The following is a 19,067-nucleotide window of genomic DNA, read 5'->3' on the forward strand; positions in this document are numbered from 1 at the left end:
GTCAAATTAATGTCTAACGCATGGCTTATGATTGCTCAACAATCCTTAAATGAACAAATTACAACACAAACAAAAGAAGCCAGAAATTATGGGGCAAAGCAGGAATGAACAGAATAAAGTAACGTATATCTTGCAGTCTTTTGTGATTATTATTTTACTCTTAATAAATCTTAAATCGTGTAAGCCTGACAGCAAATTCATAATGGATAAAGATATAAAGATTAATTATGAAGGGGATTCGCATTACACCTAACTTACGTGGCTAGAGAGATAATACTTTTGGCTCACCTCTTAATATTTTGCCACATAATCTTGAGAAGGCCTCACATTTTTTTTCCTTTTCTTTTTCTTTCACTCTAATATAATGACACATACTTTTCAATTAATTTTGAATGGTATAAAGATTCCATTGTGACACCATGTTTTCTTTAAATAGTAATATGAATAGTTTTATATACAAATACAATAATATAAATATTTATTAATAACTACCACTTTTATCAAATTCCAAATTTTAGAAGGAAAAAAAAAAAAAAAAAAAAAAAAAAAAAAAAAAACAAACAAACAAAAGAAAGAAAATATCATATTTTGAGAAAAATTTCTATTTATTGCACAAACTATTGGCTAATAATAATATGCATAAAATCGAAAACTTTAAACAATTTTACATAGTATTCTCAATATTTAAATATTTATCACGCTTCTTATTTAATAATATAATCATAATAAATATCTATCACGTCTCTACAAAACAAACTTTTGTTAATTATCATGTGGCCTACCATTGACATCAAATTTTTAAAAGTACGGTTCTATGTCTATGTTTGGTTAAATTTTCTCTCCCAAGTAGGAGTTTGTTCTCTCTGAACCGAAAGGTTCCAATCCTTTCTAGAGAGTTCTATCTCTCTCTTTTCTCTCTAGATCGTGGTGTTCCAGCCCTCTCCTTCTTAGCGCAAATTTTTGGTCACCGATAGTGTATGCATGAGTTCATCTTGGCTGGCTTGTGAGCTTGGGTTCCATCGTTAGTCCTCCAACCCCTTTGTGGCTCTTTACCGTTTTCACCATCGTTAGTCCTCCAACCCCTTTGTAGGTCTTTATCGATTCATCAAGGGTTTTCTCAGTATCTGAAGTGGATCCGATTGTGCTGTGTAGATCTTAGCCCTTTGCCGTGGGTCCAATAGTGCTGGAGTGAGTATAGTTTTGTAGTTGGTTGGTTTTCGGTGATTAATCTTAGCCCTTTGCAATCTCTTTGAAGATCTTGTGCTGAAGGTGTGGGTGATTGAAGCCCCCAGAGGCATTTTTGTGGGATGAATTTCTGGCAAGTGGGGTTACTCCTAGAGTTGGTGTGATTCGGCCAAGGGGGTTTCCAAGCAATCAATGAGTATTTTATATGATTTGTGTTTATTTATGTGGTTATCAGAAGTTTGATTTTGGGACTTTCCCTTTGTATTGGGTTTGCTTAATGCTCTGGTTGTACCCTTGTATCATTTAAACTTTTTTGGATATGTTTTAATGAGGGTTTTAGGATGGAATTGCCGAGGGCTTGGGAACCCTCGATCAGTTCGAGCATTATGCAGTTTGGTGCAACAATGGGATCCCGATTTTGTTTTCTTATCGAAAACAAAACTGAAAAAGAACAGTATGGATAAAAAGAAGGGGAGTGTTGGTTTTATTAATGGGTTAGTTGTTCCTAGTCATGGAAGAAGCGGAGGTTTAGCTCTTTTGTGGAGGAAGGATATTAGTGTTAATGTTCAAAGTTATTCAGATAGGCATATTGATGCCATTGTTACTGAAGGTTTAGGGTTTAAATGGCGGATTACCGGGTTCTATGGAAATCCTGAGGGTCATAGAAGGAAGGAGTCATGGGATTTATTAAGGGTTCTTAATAGAAAATTTCAGCTTCCCTGGCTTTGTTTTGGGGATTTTAATGAAATTGTTTCCGCTGCGGAGAAAATGGGGGGAGCTCGAAGATCTCAGAAGCAGATGGATGAGTTTAGGGAAGCAATTAATTGTTGTAGATTCATGGACCTTGGGTTCTGTGGTCTAGAGTTCACTTGGTGCAATATGCAAGAGGGAAGGTATAGAATGTATCTTCGGTTGGATCGTGCTCTAGTTACGCAGGAATGGATTGATAATTTTAGGGACATGAGAGTGCACCATCTTGTGGAAACTACTAGTGACCATTGTGCACTCTTAATCACTGATTCCTTTGCTCCGCAAAGCCCCCGGAAGAGAAGATTTCAGTTTGAAGCTATGTGGACAAGAAGAGAGGATTGTAGAGATGTTATTAAGGAGGCTTGGATTGGAAGTGTGAGAGCTAATAACCCTAGTGATATAGTGGCCGGTCTTAAAAGATGTGCAGATGAACTTTCAAGATGGAACAAAACGGTTTTTGGCCATGTCCCAAGACAGATTCAAAAGAAGAGGAATGTTTTAAATAATCTGGTCTTAAGGGATCAGAATGGAAGGAATGGAAGGGAGATAAACAAGATCAGAAAGGAGATTAATGAGTTGCTGGACTGTGAGGAAGTTATGTGGCAACAAAGATCAAAAGTTCAGTGGATGGGTCTTGGAGATCGCAATACAAAATACTTCCAGGAGGAAAAAGAAAAACACAATCACCAGACTGTTGGATGATATGGGGGTCTGTAGAGAGTCTACTTTGGGTGTGGTAGAAGTTGCTGTATCTTATTTTGAGAAGCTTTATACGACATCTCATCCGGATAGAATTCAGGAGGTTATTGACACTATGGAATCAAAGGTGTCTATTGAGATGAATCAAGATCTTATTAAGCAATTCACTAAGGAAGAAGTTGAAGTAGCCTTAAAACAAATGCACCCAACCAAATCCCTCGGCCCAGATGGTATGTCTGTTGTCTTTTATAAAAAATTTTGGGATATTGTGGGTAATGATGTTGTGAATGTGGTTCTTAATGTCTTAAATTCTGATATGTCCATGGCTGATATTAATAAAACTTATATTACTCTTGTCCCAAAAAATAATCCTTCTAGAATGACGAAGTTTAGACCTATTAGTCTAAGCAATGTTATTTATAAACTTATTGCTAAGGTCCTTGCTAATCATCTAAAATTGATCCTCCCCCATATAATATCGGAAAATCAAAGTGCTTTTACTGCTGGAAGGCTTATAACAGATAATGTTCTTATTGCTTTTGAGATGATGCATTACTTAGAGCATAAGAAAGAGAGTAAGGATTGTTATATGACAATTAAATTGGACATGAGTAAGGCTTACAATAGGGTGAAATGGGGCTTCATAGAGCAAGTTATGAGAAAATTGGGTTTTCATGAAAGGTGGATTGGCTTGATAATGAGCTGCATAATAACTGTCTCCTATTCTGTGCTTATAAATGGGGTAGCTCATGGTAATATTGTGCCATCAAGGGGACTCCGTCAAGGGGACCTCTGTCATCTTATTTGTTTCTTCTATGTGCAGATGGTTTTTCTTCACTTATTAATAAGGCTGTAAGAAGTCACACTATGAGTGGACTTTCAATTTGTAAAGGCTACCCTATGATATCACACCTTTTTTTTTGCGGATGACAGTCTACTTTTTTGCAAAGTTAGCAGCCAAGAATGCTAACATCTAATTGATATCTTTCGTCCGTATAAGGCTGCTTCGGGTCAAAAAATCAATACAGACAAATCATCGGTGTTCTTTAGTGCCAATACCCCTGAAGAGAAGAAAATTGAGACTTTGGATATTCTTGGGTCGATGCAGGATTCTCGCCATAGTAAGTATCTTGGTCTTCCTTCAATCATTGGCAAATCTAAGATTGAAGTGTTTGCGGAGATCAAAGAAAGGGTGGGAAGGAAACTGTCTGGATGGAAGGAAAAAATTCTTTCTATTGGTGGTAGAGAGATTTTGATCAAAGCGGTGGCCCAAGCTATCCCTACGTACACTATGAGCTGTTTTTAGCTTCCTAAGGGTTTGTGTGATGAGATTGAAAGCATGATGAGGAAGTTTTGGTGGGGTTAGAGGGGTCAGGAATCTAAGGTTGCTTGGGTGAGTTGGAGGAAGTTATGCAAGTCAAAGCTTAAAGGTGGTATGAGTTTCAGAAATCTCCAAGCGTTTAATCTTGCCATGCTTGCAAAGCATGGTTGGAGGCTCCTGGAGAACCCAAGCTCATTAGTAGCTCGTATGTATAAAGCTAAGTATTATCCCCATGGTGATGTTCTTAAAGCTGGTTTGGGGTCTAGCCCATCCTTTACTTGGAGAAGCATAATGCAGGGGCTTGAAGTTGTGAAGAAAGGAACACGTTGGAGAGTTGGCAACGGGAAATTGATTCATATTTGGGAAGGTAAGTGGTTGCCCAATCCTACAACGTACAAGGTTATTTCTCCTCCTCCTCAAAATTTTGATAATTTCCCCATGGTCTCAACTCTTCTTGATTTTGATTCTAGAAGATGGAAAGTGGACCTAGTGAAGTCTCTATTCTTGCCATTAGAAGCAAGGACTATTCTTAATATTCCAATTAGCTATAATCTTCCGAATGATAAAATTATTTGGGTTGGCAATAATAGAGGTGTTTTTATTGTTAAAAGTGCGTATTATGTTGCATTTAGCTTAGTGGAATCACCTGAGGTGGGAGAATGTTCTTATAATGACCCGAGAGAACTATTGTGGAGGAAGTTATGGCACTTACATATTCCAACAAAGATTAAAATATTTGCTTGGAGGGCATGTGTGGATGCTCTTCCTACAATGGTGAATTTGCAAAAAAGAGGTATTGGGGTTAATGACTTGTGTCCTTGTTGTGGCTTAGAGTTTGAGACTCTTTTTCACTCAATTATTAAATGTGAAGTAGCTAGAAGAGTTTGGGATCATTGGGAGGGAAGTAGTGTGGAAAATTGGTAGGGGCTAATGGACATCTCTGATGTAGCTTTGGATATTTTGAAGAATGGCACTAATTGTGATTTGGAGGTGTTTTTTGGGGCTGCTTGGTTTGTTTGGTATAATAGGAATCAAGTTGCCTATGATTCAAAATGCCGATTGCCGAGTCAGATTTGGAGGTTTGCTAGGAGTTTTCTACAAGATTATAAAGGTGCTTTGTTTGCTTTGAACATGAATCCAGCGAAGGAAAATAGTAGGTGGACCCCTCCATTACCTGGAGTTTTCAAAATCAATGTTGATGGGGCGACGTCGGAGGATGGGCGAAACTCTAGTGTTGGAGCTGTTATTCGTGACTCTTGTGGTGCAATTCTTGCGGCTTGTGGTAAATTCCTGCAAGGTCAGTTTTCAGTTGAGGAGGTGGAAGCTCTTGCCATGGAAGCTGGGATTCTGCTTGCAAGAGATATGAAGCTTACTCAGATTATTGTTGAATTTGACGCTATTTCCATTGTTAATAGTATTAATGAGAGTTTTATGGAAGGGAGCATTGGCCATCTGTTTCAAGGCATCCTTGCCTTGCTGAGCTCTTTTACCAGTTGGAAGGTCAATCATGTGAATTGGGATTATAACAAAGTTGCTCATGAATTAGCTCATTTGGCTAGGTGAAGTGAAGACACGCAGGGGTGGAGAGGAGTTCTTCCTAGGGTAGTGCAGGATATTGTTCAAGCTGATTGTATTGAACAGCGCTTGTTGCTCTTCTTTGTGAGCTATGTTGTTTTCCTCTTCTCTGCTTGTCTGTTTGTAATGGCAAGCTTTGTATCAAAAAAAAAAAAATTAAAATTTCCATTATCCATGCCACCTTATTAAGTCATTAAAAGTGAAATACCATATGTCTAGATTTGGCAGAGCATTAGACTTTAGACAGGGTGTATTCATTAGATAAACTCAAACTGAAGAAAGGAAAACCTCAGCAACAGCAACACTTGAGGCTGACGTGGCACCTCATATCGTATGTATATATAGAACAGAATTTTAGGAAGAAGAAGAAATCAGAATTCTCAGTTTTTGCAAATAGGAAGAAAGAACAATGGAATCATCAAAAAATGAGAATAACAAAAAAGTGATAGAGCCCAAGGCTTATGCTAGAGTTGGACTGCTTGGAAATCCAAGCGACGTGTATTATGGCAACACCATCTCTTTCACTTTCGATAACTTCTGGGCTGACGTTCAATTGCAGCCGTCTGATCACCTCATCATCACTCCCCATCCCACCCACGATCTCGTCCAGTTCCAGTCTCTCCCTCACCTGCTCTCTCTCTCTCTCTCTCTCTCTCTCTCTCTCTCTTTTAATTGATCGGCAATATAGTGCTTTGAATTTGAAGCTTTGGGTGAATATATATATGTATATATTTTTGTTATTGGGTTTGGTATTGCATGCAATGTATAACAAGCTCGACTTTTGTTTTTGTTGTTTATTTTGGTGTTATCTACATTTCTCTAAATGGGTTTTTTTTTTTTTTTTTTGGGTATTAGAATGTGATTTAGATTTGATCTGTAGCTTGCATTTGTTGTGAAAGGTTGGATGCGATGAAATTTGAAGGTTATATCTTGATGAGTGGGATTTAAAGGTTCGGTTTTTGATATGGTAACTGGTGGAATTTCATGTATAAGATTTGGAGAATTATTTTTTACTGCTCTGAGTCTGGGAGTGAATCCTATCAGGTATATGTTATCAATGGGACCTACTAATATGTCAGATCCAATTGCTAAATAATTACTTTAAATCTATATATATTAAGAATCTCCTTTAACCCTTTATATGGTTTAAATCTATATATATTAAGAATCTCCTCTAACCCTTTATATGGCGATTCTACTTGTATTGTAATCACGACTCATTGACTGATTCAAACAAGTCATGTGACTTTTAAATAGGTCCTAAAAGTGTTAGAATTATGTGCCCTCAAAAACAATACTGTGCGTTTTTATTTGATGATAAAATTCTATTTTCACATTCATAATTTTTATAGGTATATTTTATTGTTTAAATGTGGCATGTGATGTCACCTCTGTAGGAAAAATCATGTTAATGGTTAAGGAACCAAAGACAGGGAGTAATGATTTTTCATATGTTATTAAATTGTTCTAGGCTGTGGATATTAATTGAATATTACCATTGAAGCCTACACTTGTTGTGCTGCTATATGATAGGATGATTTACTCCATCATTGAAGTAGTGACTTTAAGCAAACAAGTGGGTGTAATGTAACAAGTACATACACTGAATTGGATCTGATCAAGAACACCTTATGGAGTGATCATTGTTATTTAAAAGGTTGTTCTATCACAATTTTTCTATTGTCCTCAAACATGAGGGGTTTGTGTATATTTATTTATTATGCACATAACTTTGACAATGTCAACTGGTGATGCCAATTTTAAAGGCTATATACAGACACGTTGGGTTATGTATGTAATGAGTAAAATATATAAATGCTCAACAATGAATCCACCAGTCTCTAAAGAAGATAGTATATTCAGTTGATTTTCATATTGAAGTTGGACTCAAAACAAAACCGGCCGGTGACATTTTTCAAAAATGTTTTTTCATATATATATAATATTGTATATATATATATATATATTTAAAGAGTTTTTATAAATATTTTGGAGTCCAATAGAAATTATGAAATCAAGAAATTAAGGGTCACATAAGCTAGGGACATAACAATGATATTTATCCAGTCCTAGTGGCTTGTGGGAATATAGTATGGTGGAAGGACATAGATATAAAATTGTATGAAATGGGACCTCATTTGTAAATCTCTAATCTTCAGGGGTCAATTGCAATGTGTTGATGGACATTATTGCAATATGTAGAAGTTCAGATATTTTCTTGATATGATTGAGAAAATTAAGAAATAATTTTGGAAAGAGTTTCAAGATAAGTCAATAACGTTCAAAAAGTTATTGATAAAATCCTACGGCTGAAGATTAGGATCCCTAAGGATCCCACGTCCAATCTCTCTCTAGGGTTTTTAAAAGTCTACTATAAAATAAGATTTTATAATATCATATTTAGTGGTTGGCCATCAGAACTACTGTGTGATACTGCAGTCTTCTGAAAACTCAAAAGAAATAGAGAGAGAGACGTGAATACCTTGGGAGGCAACACGCTTGGGTTGCTAAGAGAGGTACGCAATTTTATTCTATTTAGAATCCATGGTTGTGTGGTACAACGATCTTTAAATGAAAATATGATTTTGTTTTATATTGTTTCCGCAAAAGCTTTCAGTGGTATCAGAGCAAACCACAATTAATCATGGATTTTAAATTATTATTTAATATCAATATGCTTGCCGAGATATGTTTCTTATATGCCGTGATTGATATACATATGTGATATGTTAAATATTTTCATTCGGTGAAGTGGAGAACATCAATTAAAATACCTTGCTTTTGTGCGCCGCAGTAGTGTTGTAAGCCTCCAAATGCTTTATAGATTAGGTTTCATGTGTAGGCTTCATGGATTGTCTCTTATGCCTTATATATTGTATATTGCTTTTGTGCGCCGTAGCCTATACATGCTTTACAGATTGTCCTTTTATGGTTTCATATGTAGGCTTCATAGATTGTCTTTTATGTTATAGATTGTCTTTGATAGATTGTCTATTATGAACCTACATGCATGTATATGTGCTTATCTGTGTAACCTATATTGATATATATTGGTTCATTGACTCACCCTTTTATATTGATAAAATCTTGAGTATTGCCGAATTAAGGTATTGAATCTCAATTGGTGGGAGTTGTGTTAGACACATAAAGAATGATATTTAGTGCATTGACTCACTTTACAGTTACATCCCAGTGTTGATATATGCTAAGTGCTAAATAGGATAATTTTATAGAATAATTCCTATGGCCCTCCATTGTCGGTGAATAAAGGTTCTTTTAAATTAAAATTTTGTTGAAGCCAAAAGGATAGACTTGATTTTGGTTTAGTAGTTCCTCTTGTTTACTTCTTGGGAAGACAGGTGTGTGTATGACTGGTGGGAGTGTGGCTAAAATAGCAACATAATCATACTAGTACATATATCACACTTAGATAATGGTTTGCACTTATCCAAATAAACATGACCACTAAAATAGTGTAAAACATGTTTGATTTGGAGGCCAAAAGTAAATCGGGAGTCATAGATAAATTAAATAAAATTAGAAACATGAGATGAAATTATGATGAATAGTATCTATTTGCCTTTATATGGTGTGCACAGTATATTTCAAAAGAAATTATTGGAGCATGCAAGGTAAGGGTTCCCGATGCCCACTTCGAACTATTTATGAATATAATTGTTATATTCTGTTCTGGGAATCTATGATATTTTGTTCTTGTGGGAGGTACCATTAGTTATTCAAAAACCTGAATATGATGGATATATGTATGTGAAAATATTATTTTGTATTATTTTGCAGATTCATTATGACCAATTTTAATCCCTTAGCTAAGATTTTGGATGAAAATCGATTGTCTGGACCAAACTATGTAGATTGGAAAAGGAACCTAATCATTGTTCTCACTGCTGATAAGATAGCTCATGTCCTTAATACTGAGGCACCAGAACTTGCTTTAGCTGATGCCACTGAGGCGCAAAGAGATGCATTTAATAAGTGGCATGAGGCTGATGAAATGGCTAAATGCTACATAATGGCCTCTATGACCAATGTGTTGCAAAAACAATGCCAAGGCCTAGTTACAGCACAAGATATGATGCTGCACCTCAAAGAGATGTTTGGAGAACAAAGCAGAAGTGCACGGCAAACTGCTATGAAAAATCTCATGTCCACCAAAATGGTGGAAGGAACTCCAGTTCGGGAACATGTCCTGAAGATGATTTCTTTCATCAATGAACTGGATATGCTTGGTGCAGAAATTGATAGTGAGACCCAAGTTGATGTGATCCTAGCATCTTTACCTGATTCTTTTAATCAGTTTATCATGAACTATAACATGAATAAGATGGTAGTGACATTGTCAGAGCTGCTCAATATGTTGAAAGCAGCTGAGGATCTCATCAAGAAAGAAAAGCCTACTGTAATGTTGGCTGAAAAATCTGATTCTTCTTTTAAGTTTAAGCCTAAGGGTAAGAACTTTAAGAGAAAAGGGTCTCAGTCATTCAATAAGGCTCAAGGTGACAAAGTGAATAAGGACACTGAGAAAAAGAAAGCAAAAGGAAATTGTTTCCATTGTGGTAAGCCTGGTCATTGGAAGAGAAACTGTCGCCATTATTTGGCTTCTCTGAAGAATGACAAACCTGCAGAAGGTATGCCTAATTTGCTCGTTATTGAAACAAATTTAATGGATGGTCCATTTGATTCTTGGTGTGTAGATTCTGGTACAATCTCACACATTTGCAATGTGTTGCAGGGGTTCAAGGAGACCCGAAGGCTAAATGAAGGGGAGGTGATCCTAAAGATGGGGACTGGTGCAACTGTTGCAGCCACTGCCATTGGAACCTTTTATTTAGAATTATCTTCTAGTAGAACTCTTGTTTTAGAAGATTGCTTATATGTGCCAGAAGTGCGAAGAAATTTAGTTTCAGTTTCAAAACTTGGTTGTTCAGGATATTCATTTCTTTTTACTTCTAAACTTGTTGTTAAGTTTAATAATAAATTTGTAACTTCTGGCATTTTACAAGATGGTCTTTATTTTTTGAGTTCTATTGATAATTCTATTAATTGTGTTGAGAATGATATTGCTACCAGTGTGTTATCTCTTAAAAGAAAAAGAGATGTTAATCCTACCTATTTGTGGCACTTAAGGCTTGGTCATATCAATATTGACCGAATCAATAGATTGGTAAGGGATGGGCCATTGAATCTTTTGAAGGTAGAGCCTTATCCAATTTGTGAGCCTTGCTTACAAGGGAAAATGACCAAAAGTCCCTTTACAGGAAAGGGAGCTAGAGCCACTGATGTATTAGGATTAATACACACTGATGTTTGTGGTCCTATGAATCACATGGCAAGAGGTGGTTTCTATTACTTCATTACTTTCATTGATGATTATTCTAGGTATGGCTATTTGTACCTAATGAAACATAAATCTGAATCCTTTGAAAAGTTCAAAGAATTTCGTAATGAGGTTGAGAAACAAGCTGGAAAATGCATAAAAGTTCTTCGCCCTGATAGAGGAGGAGAATACCTCTTGGATCAATTTAAGCAATATCTAAAGGAAAATGGGATTATTTCTCAATTGACTCCCCCTGCCACACCTCAACATAATGGTGTAGCTGAAAGAAGAAATAGAACCTTATTAGATATGGTTCGTTCTATGATGAGCATGTCAGAGTTGCCAATTTCATTTTGGGGTTATGCTTTGGAGACTGCTGTTTATTTATTAAATAGAGTCCCTACCAAATCAGTTCCTAATACCCCATATGAGTTATGGACTGGTAAGAAACCAAGTCTAAATCACTTAAAGATATGGGGTTGTCCAGCACATGTTAGAAAGTCTAATATGGATAAGCTAGGACTTAGGAGTGATAGATGTCTATTTGTTGGCTATCCCAAGATGTCTACTGGTTTCTATTTTTACAATCCTAGTGAGCAAAAAGTGTTTGTGAGCAGGAATGCTATTTTTCTTGAGGAAGATTATAGCCTAAATGAAAGTAGAGCAAAAGTTTCTCTTGATGAACAAATTGATAACCCAATGGCTGAGTTGAATGAGTATAATGAAGAGCAAGTAATAGTGCCTACTGAACCAAGCAAAATACAAGAAACTCGACGTAGTAAAAGGACTATCAGGCCTCCAGTTAGACTCACTTTGTTAAATGAGATTTATCTAATGGAGTCAGAGGAGCATGATAATGACCCTTTTACTTATCAAGAAGCAATGACTGATAAGGACGTTGAGAATTGGAAAAGGGCCATGGAATCAGAGATGGACTCAATGTATACCAACCAGGTCTGGACCTTAGTAGACAAACCAGAAGGTATTAAGCCTATTGGTTGTAAATGGGTCTACAAAAGGAAGATAGGACCTAATGGTAAGGTGGAGACCTATAAAGCTAGGCTAGTGGCAAAAGGGTATAATCAAAAGGCTGGAATTGATTATGAGGAAACTTTTTCGCCAGTAGCCATGCTAAAGTCCATAAGGATTCTATTGTCAATTGCTGCACATTATGATTATGAGATATGGCAAATGGATGTTAAAACAGCTTTCTTGAATGGACACATTCGAGAAGAAATTTTTATGGACCAGCCAGAAGGTTTCATATCTCATGGTCAAGAATCAAAAGTGTGCAAGTTGATGAGATCTATATACGGCCTAAAGCAAGCATCACGCAGTTGGAACATCCGTTTTGATGAGGCAATCAAATCGTTTGGTTTCTCACAAAATATGGATGAACCCTGTGTTTACAAAAAGGTTAGTGGGAGCACTATTACATTTTTAGTTCTTTATGTAGATGACATACTACTCATTGGCAATGATGTAGGAGCAATGTCATCTATAAAAATATGGTTATCTAGTCACTTTGCAATGAAAGATCTTGGTGAAGCGTCCTATATACTCGGAATCAAATTGTTTAGAGACCGAAAGAAAAGGTTATTGGGACTTTCACAAGTCAATTATATTGACAAGATATTGGCTAGGTTTAGCATGCAAGATTCCAAGAAAGGGTTTTCACCTTTTAGACATGGAATTCATCTCTCTAATCAAATGTGTCCTAAAACACAAGAAGAGAGAGAGAAAATGAGAAACTGTCCTTATGCTTCGGCTGTAGGAAGTCTCATGTACGCAATGCTTTGCACTAGGCCAGACATTTGTTATGCAGTGAGCATTGTGAGTAGATATCAATCCAATCCAGGTTCTGAGCATTGGACAGCAGTGAAATATATCCTCAAATATTTAAATAGGACCAAACATTATTTCTTGGTGTTTGGTGGTGAGGATTTGACTGTCCAAGGGTATACAGATTCTGATTTTCAATCTGATATTGATGATAGAAAATCAATTTCTGGATTTGTGTTCACTCTTGGCAAGGGAGCAATAAGTTGGAGAAGTTGCAAGCAAGATACTACTGCAGACTCTACTACAGAAGCAGAGTATATAGCTGCAAGTGAAGCTGCAAAGGAAGCTGTGTGGATTCGCAAGTTCATTCAAGAACTTGAAGTTGTTCCTTCTATTGAGTCACCCATTACTATCTATTGTGACAATAATGGGGCTATTGCAAATGCAGTAGAACCAAGGGCTCATCAAAGGACAAAACATATTGCACGTAAATATCACTTGATACGTGATATTATACAAAGAGGTGATGTAGCAATAACAAAGATTGCCTCTGCCAATAATGTTGCAGATCCACTCACAAAGGCATTGTCTCAAAAAGTGTTTGAGAAACATTTGGAAGCAATGGGTATTAAATACATGTATGATTGGTTTTGAGTGCAAGTGGGAGATTGTTAGAATTATGTGCCCTCAAAAACAATACTGTGCATTTTTATTTGATGATAAAATTCTATTTTCACATTCATAATTTTTATAGGTATATTTCATTGTTTAAATGTGGCATGTGATGTCACCTCTGTAGGAAAAATCATGTTAATGGTTAAGGAACCAAAGACAGGGAGTAATGATTTTTCATATATTATTAAATTGTTCTAGGCTGTGGATATTAATTGAATATTACCATTGAAGCCTACACTTGTTGTGCTGCTATATGATAGGATGATTTACTCCATCATTGAAGTAGTGACTTTAAGCAAACAAGTGGGTGTAATGTAACAAGTACATACACTGAATTGGATCTGATCAAGAACACCTTATGGAGTGATCATTGTTATTTAAAAGGTTGTTCTATCACAATTTTTCTATTGTCCTCAAACATGAGGGGTTTGTGTATATTTATTTATTATGCACATAACTTTGACAATGTCAACTGGTGATGCTAATTTTAAAGGCTATATACAGACACGTTGGGTTATGTATGTAATGAGTAAAATATATAAATGCTCAACAATGAATCCACCAGTCTCTAAAGAAGATAGTATATTCAGTTGATTTTCATGTTGAAGTTGGACTCAAAACAAAACCGGCCGGTGACATTTTTCAAAAATGTTTTTTTTTCATATATATATAATATTGTGTATATATATATATATATATATTTAAAGAGTTTTTATAAATATTTTGGAGTCCAATAGAAATTATGAAATCAAGAAATTAAGGGTCACATAAGCTAGGGACATAACAATGATATTTATCCAGTCCTAGTGGCTTGTGGGAATATAGTATGGTGGAAGGACATAGATATAAAATTGTATGAAATGAGACCTCATTTGTAAATCTCTAATCTTCAGGGGTCAATTGCAATGTGTTGATGGACATTATTGCAATATGTAGAAGTTCAGATATTTTCTTGATATGATTGAGAAAATTAAGAAATAATTTTGGAAAGAGTTTCAAGATAAGTCAATAACGTTCAAAAAGTTATTGATAAAATCTTGCGGCTGAAGATTAGGATCCCTAAGGATCCCACGTCCAATCTCTCTCTAGGGTTTTTAAAAGTCTACTATAAAATAAGATTTTATAATATCATATTTAGTGGTTGGCCATCAGAACTACTGTGTGATACTGCAGTCTTCTGAAAACTCAAAAGAAATAGAGAGAGAGACGTGAATACCTTGGGAGGCAACACGCTTGGGTTGCTAAGAGAGGTACGCAATTTTATTCTATTTAGAATCCATGGTTGTGTGGTACAACGATCTTTAAATGAAAATATGATTTTGTTTTATATTGTTTCCGCAAAAGCTTTCAAAAAGTACTTGGGAATAATTATATTAGTCGCCATGTAGTGGGTTGGAAGAATTTCCTCAAAATCAAATTTGGATGAATATGTTGTCCTTTATGCTTAGGAGAAATGCCCTTGGAATTATTATTAAATCATGTTTGCCAATTGAGTGTGATGGATAGAGCAAAATCTGTGGATTTGTTGCACATTTGTGGGCGGCAAGGACTGGATACGTATGATGTCACATCAGTTCAATTGAAGCCTTTGTGAACCGGACATTGGATATGGCTCTGAATAGAGCAAAAAATGCAGATTTCTAGAGTTGATGCAGTTGTATATTTGATGCCTTAAACTGCTGCATTTGCCGAATCGATTGTTTAGGAGTGTGGGTATTTTTTTCACAAACTGTGTGCAATTCTGTAGTTTGCATGTGGTAGGATAAAGGACATTTGTTCAGGAGAGTGTGTTGTCACTAAGTATTTATATGTTTCTTTTAACAGATTGAAAGGTAAACTTTTGCATACCAAAGTTATAGCTTTTTTGTTCTGATATGTATTTGGAGTTATGTGTGAAAATTCTTTTGTCCGGTAATTGTAGGTGATGGTGTTCCTCTAGTGTTAGTTTTTCAGTAACCCAGTATACTGTTAGTCGTACTCAGTTCACAAAACTTCCACTTCAGGGTCTGGGAGAGGTCATGGTGGGTGGCCGTACGGCATTTGTTTTGGAGTGGCTGATTCCCGGTATCCAGTAATACCTTCTAAATCACAATTTGTGTTTGGCTTGACATTGTCCAATTCACAATTTGTGTTTGGCTAGAGTTTTTTTTTTGGGGGGGAAGCAGCTTATCTTACATTATTATATATTTTAGTTCGTCTCTCTTTCTTGATGGGTGTGTTTTTTAATGTTAAGGTTTTTTTCCCTTCATATAGAATGTTGTGGTGATCAAGTCTTATCTCAGTCCATGTACACGACGCTACAGGTTCTGGATTCATCATAATAAAAAATGTCCTTTTACCTTTGTTTACAGGTGAGTCGGTTAGATAATGAAGGTTATTATGGAGGTGTACGATTGCTTATGGCAATTTGTAGAGTTTTCCATAATTATTGCAAGGATAACAAGATTGATCTTCATGAAGGCAATTTCACTCTACCATATGACACTAATATCCCTCGTCAGGTAAAGCTTTAGTCCAGTTCTACCGGAAATTTCTTAGCTCTTTTTGTGATAATCATTATTTCAGTTGTGATACACATCTCCATGATTTATTTTTTCCAGTATTCCTATGTTTGTTTGCGAAGTTTACTGTTTGCTACATGTCTATTTTATTGGCTTTGAGGTTTGCACCATCTATTTATCCAACCCTCTATCTTGGTAAAATGACAAGGAATAACATGTATTACGTTGTGGAAAAGATTGTTTCTGTTGAGTGAGTTACATTCTTGTTTCTGATTTGATTTTCCTCTATGAAGCAGTTATGTCCTGGTAATACTCATTTGTTTGTTGCCAATGAGCTCTTATTCAATCGGCACCTCCTCCCTTTCCAAGCTCTAGGTGTAGGGTGAGATTGTGGATTCAAGACTTATTGGTTGTATGTGTAACTTACCAATTTAAATATATATATTTACTTATTTGTTATTGTCTATTTTGAGAGGAATTGACTTGAAAGATGAATAAATGACAAGGCATGAGTCCCATTTCTTGTCTTTTCTTTTTAATTTATTTTTTCTATTATGCACTTGCTCATGAATGCCATTATAACCATGGTTATCTTGCGTCTTCCAATATATTGTAATTGATGTTTAATTTAACACATTAAGATTTAAATATTTCTCACTTTGTGAAATTTTTATATGCATTACCTTGTTTGTAGGTTACCTTTTCCTTAATGTTTGTGGACAATGCTGAAAGTGATTATCAAAAAAAAAAAAAAAAACAATGTGAAAGAGACCATCCATACCTCAAGAACTGTATTTGATGTTATATATTTTTGCTTGTAGACAAAACTGAATTGCAAGCATATTTCACTTTTTGATTTTGTAGCAAAGTTTTTATGTGACCTTTTGTGACCAAATGTGTTGTAGTGTCTCTTTGTTGTTGTTGCTAATCTTCTCTTCAATAGAAGAGAGTCATTTAGAACTTAATTTTTGACTCTTTTGATATTGCAACAGGGCTTAAGTTATGATTTTGACATTTCAGACAGGACTTTCAGGTTCTAGTGCTATTGTATGTGCTGCCTTAAGCTGCCTTCTTGACTTCTACAAAGTTAGGCATTTGATTAAAGTAGAGGTCAGGCCTAATCTTGTCCTCGCTGCAGAGAAAGATCTTGGAATTGTTGCTGTTCTCCTTAACCCAACTTAACACCATGTAACTTGGGGTTCTAGTTAACTAAACAGGCAAAGTCTCTTGTTGATGAATAAGAGATTTGCTCATGTACTAGAGGCATATGAACTTAGTTAAAGAAAAGGCGGAGGAAGAGATTGGGATTGGTTAATAAATAAATCTTTTCATATTGTAATTTAGGCTGAGCTAATTCAAGCTCATTGACCAGATTTAAATGCATTGCTAAAAAAATGGACAAAAGATCAGTGCTCTACAAGTTAATCCCAATACACCAAAATTGGATACTAGGCTCTAAACCTAAAGATCAGAAGCAACCAAAAAAAAAAAAAAAAACAGATGGAATGCAATAAGGTAGGGGACTTCGTCGTCAGATAAATAAAACTCCATTTTTAATGATGAGGAACCTTGGAGATCACGCAGAGCATCGTGTCTTTTTATCCGGATAAATCCCAGACCCATGTCATGCGCCCACATCACATGAATTAGGTAAGTCGTTGGCTTCACCAATGGGACGTGGCCCCTAGAAATTGATTGCACCCAAGGGGATTGGAACGTTAGACTTGGAGGGAATTTTTTTTTTTTTTTTGATAGATAACGAATAAATTTTATTAAGAAAAAAATAGCCAACCCGAGTACATTGGGATGTACTGTGGGGGCAAAAAATCAAGACCCAAAATTACAATGATCAAGTAAAAGAGTAAGAGAAAAACAAGAAAAATGCGACAAGTCTACACTCCAAACAAGGAGAGTGTGTAAGAAAAAGGCCTTAATCTCTAGCAATGACCGTTCACATCCCTTAAAACAGCGAGCATTTCTTTCCCTCCAAATACATCACATCAACCAGTGTGGCACAAGTCTCCAAAAATCTATATTGCAATGTTGCCCAAAGTTACCTTGCCAAGATTCAAACAACTCAATAACCTTAAGTGGCATAACCCAATGCAGCCCAAACAAACAAAACACTAACAACCACAACTCGCAGGCTTAGGGACAATGAAGTAGAAGATGATCCACGACTCTCCACACCTCTTATACATGTAACACCAATCAAGAACAACAATACGCCTTTTGCGAAGGTTATCAGTTGTAAGAATCTTCCTAAAGAGGTTGACCATGAAAAAGAAAGGCACCCTTGGAGGAACCTTTGATTGCCACACCAACCTCCAAGGGAAAGAAATGGAAGGAGGGTAGAAAGAAAGATAAAAACTACTAACCTCAAACCCTCTACTCCTAGTTAGCTTCCAACAAACCTTATCAGGACCAACCTTTGCACTTTCGAAGAGTAAACAATGTCCATGAACCGATCAAAAGATTCTTCCTCCCAATCTTGCAGTGAACGACGAAAATGAAAATTCTAATGCAGTTGCCCACCAAACCATCCCATAACTTCTGCCACTGAAGAATCCCTTGCCCTACTAAGACCGCTACTAAGACTGTAAAGTTCTGGAAAGGCCTCTTTAAGGGAACAATCTCCACACCGCACGTGCTTCCAAAATTTCACTCTAGTACCATCACCCACATCATACCGTAACAGTTTAGAGAAGTTCACCCAACCACTTCTAATAAACTTCCGGAGGCTAACACCATACGGATTAGTCACCTTTTTCGTGCACCAACCACCCCAAATGTTCCCATATTTTGCCTCTATGACCCTCTTCCATAGTGCATCTATCTCTAAACCATACCTCCACAACCACTTGTCCAACAAAGCAGTGTTAAAACTTCTCAATAGTCTGATGCCTATCCCCCCAACCTGTATTGGCTTGCAAACCTTCGCCCATTTCACCAAGTGAAATTTAGAATCACCATTCATACTGATGAGTCCATAAAAACTATTAAGGTCGTCCATCTTAATGGACGGTCATTGCGTTATTAGTAGGCCATCAAAGATTTATGAGTAACCACCCAACACATTCAATAATGATCATCAAAGGCCTTAAACCCTTTCATCAAGACAAAGAACGTTACAATTAGGGTAATAATCACCCTCATTTATGTCCAACAGCTACCTAAGTCACCTGTAAAAGGGACAATATGTCCATTTGCTAAGATACGTCAAAAAAATACTACAAAACACTAT

General features: G+C 36.2%; 1 protein-coding gene across 4 annotated transcripts; it reads left to right on the forward strand.

Moving 5' to 3' along the window:
• Positions 1-855: 855 nt before the first annotated feature.
• Positions 856-17,080, forward strand: LOC115979567. 4 transcript variants are annotated; one of them, XM_031101618.1, is made up of 3 exons: positions 856-2,864; positions 15,674-15,823; positions 16,844-17,080. In XM_031101618.1, exon 1 carries the CDS (start codon positions 1,513-1,515, stop codon positions 2,635-2,637), a length of 1,125 nt encoding a protein of 374 aa, XP_030957478.1. In that variant the 5' UTR covers positions 856-1,512; the 3' UTR covers positions 2,638-2,864; positions 15,674-15,823; positions 16,844-17,080. The 4 variants fall into 4 exon arrangements, with proteins under 4 accessions (XP_030957478.1, XP_030957479.1, XP_030957480.1 ...); XM_031101619.1 differs by having other exon boundaries at positions 16,857-17,080; XM_031101620.1 differs by lacking the exon at positions 16,844-17,080 and adding an exon at positions 16,120-16,244.
• Positions 17,081-19,067: the final 1,987 nt, after the last annotated feature.

The sequence above is a fragment of the Quercus lobata genome, chromosome 3 (assembly GCF_001633185.2).
Source record: "Quercus lobata isolate SW786 chromosome 3, ValleyOak3.0 Primary Assembly, whole genome shotgun sequence".
Lineage (NCBI taxonomy): Eukaryota > Viridiplantae > Streptophyta > Magnoliopsida > Fagales > Fagaceae > Quercus > Quercus lobata.

Coding starts and splice junctions, on each gene's coding strand:
- LOC115979567 (XM_031101618.1), top strand. CDS start 1,513: ATGAGGGTTTTAGGATGGAATTGCCGAGGGCTTGGGAACCCTCGATCA.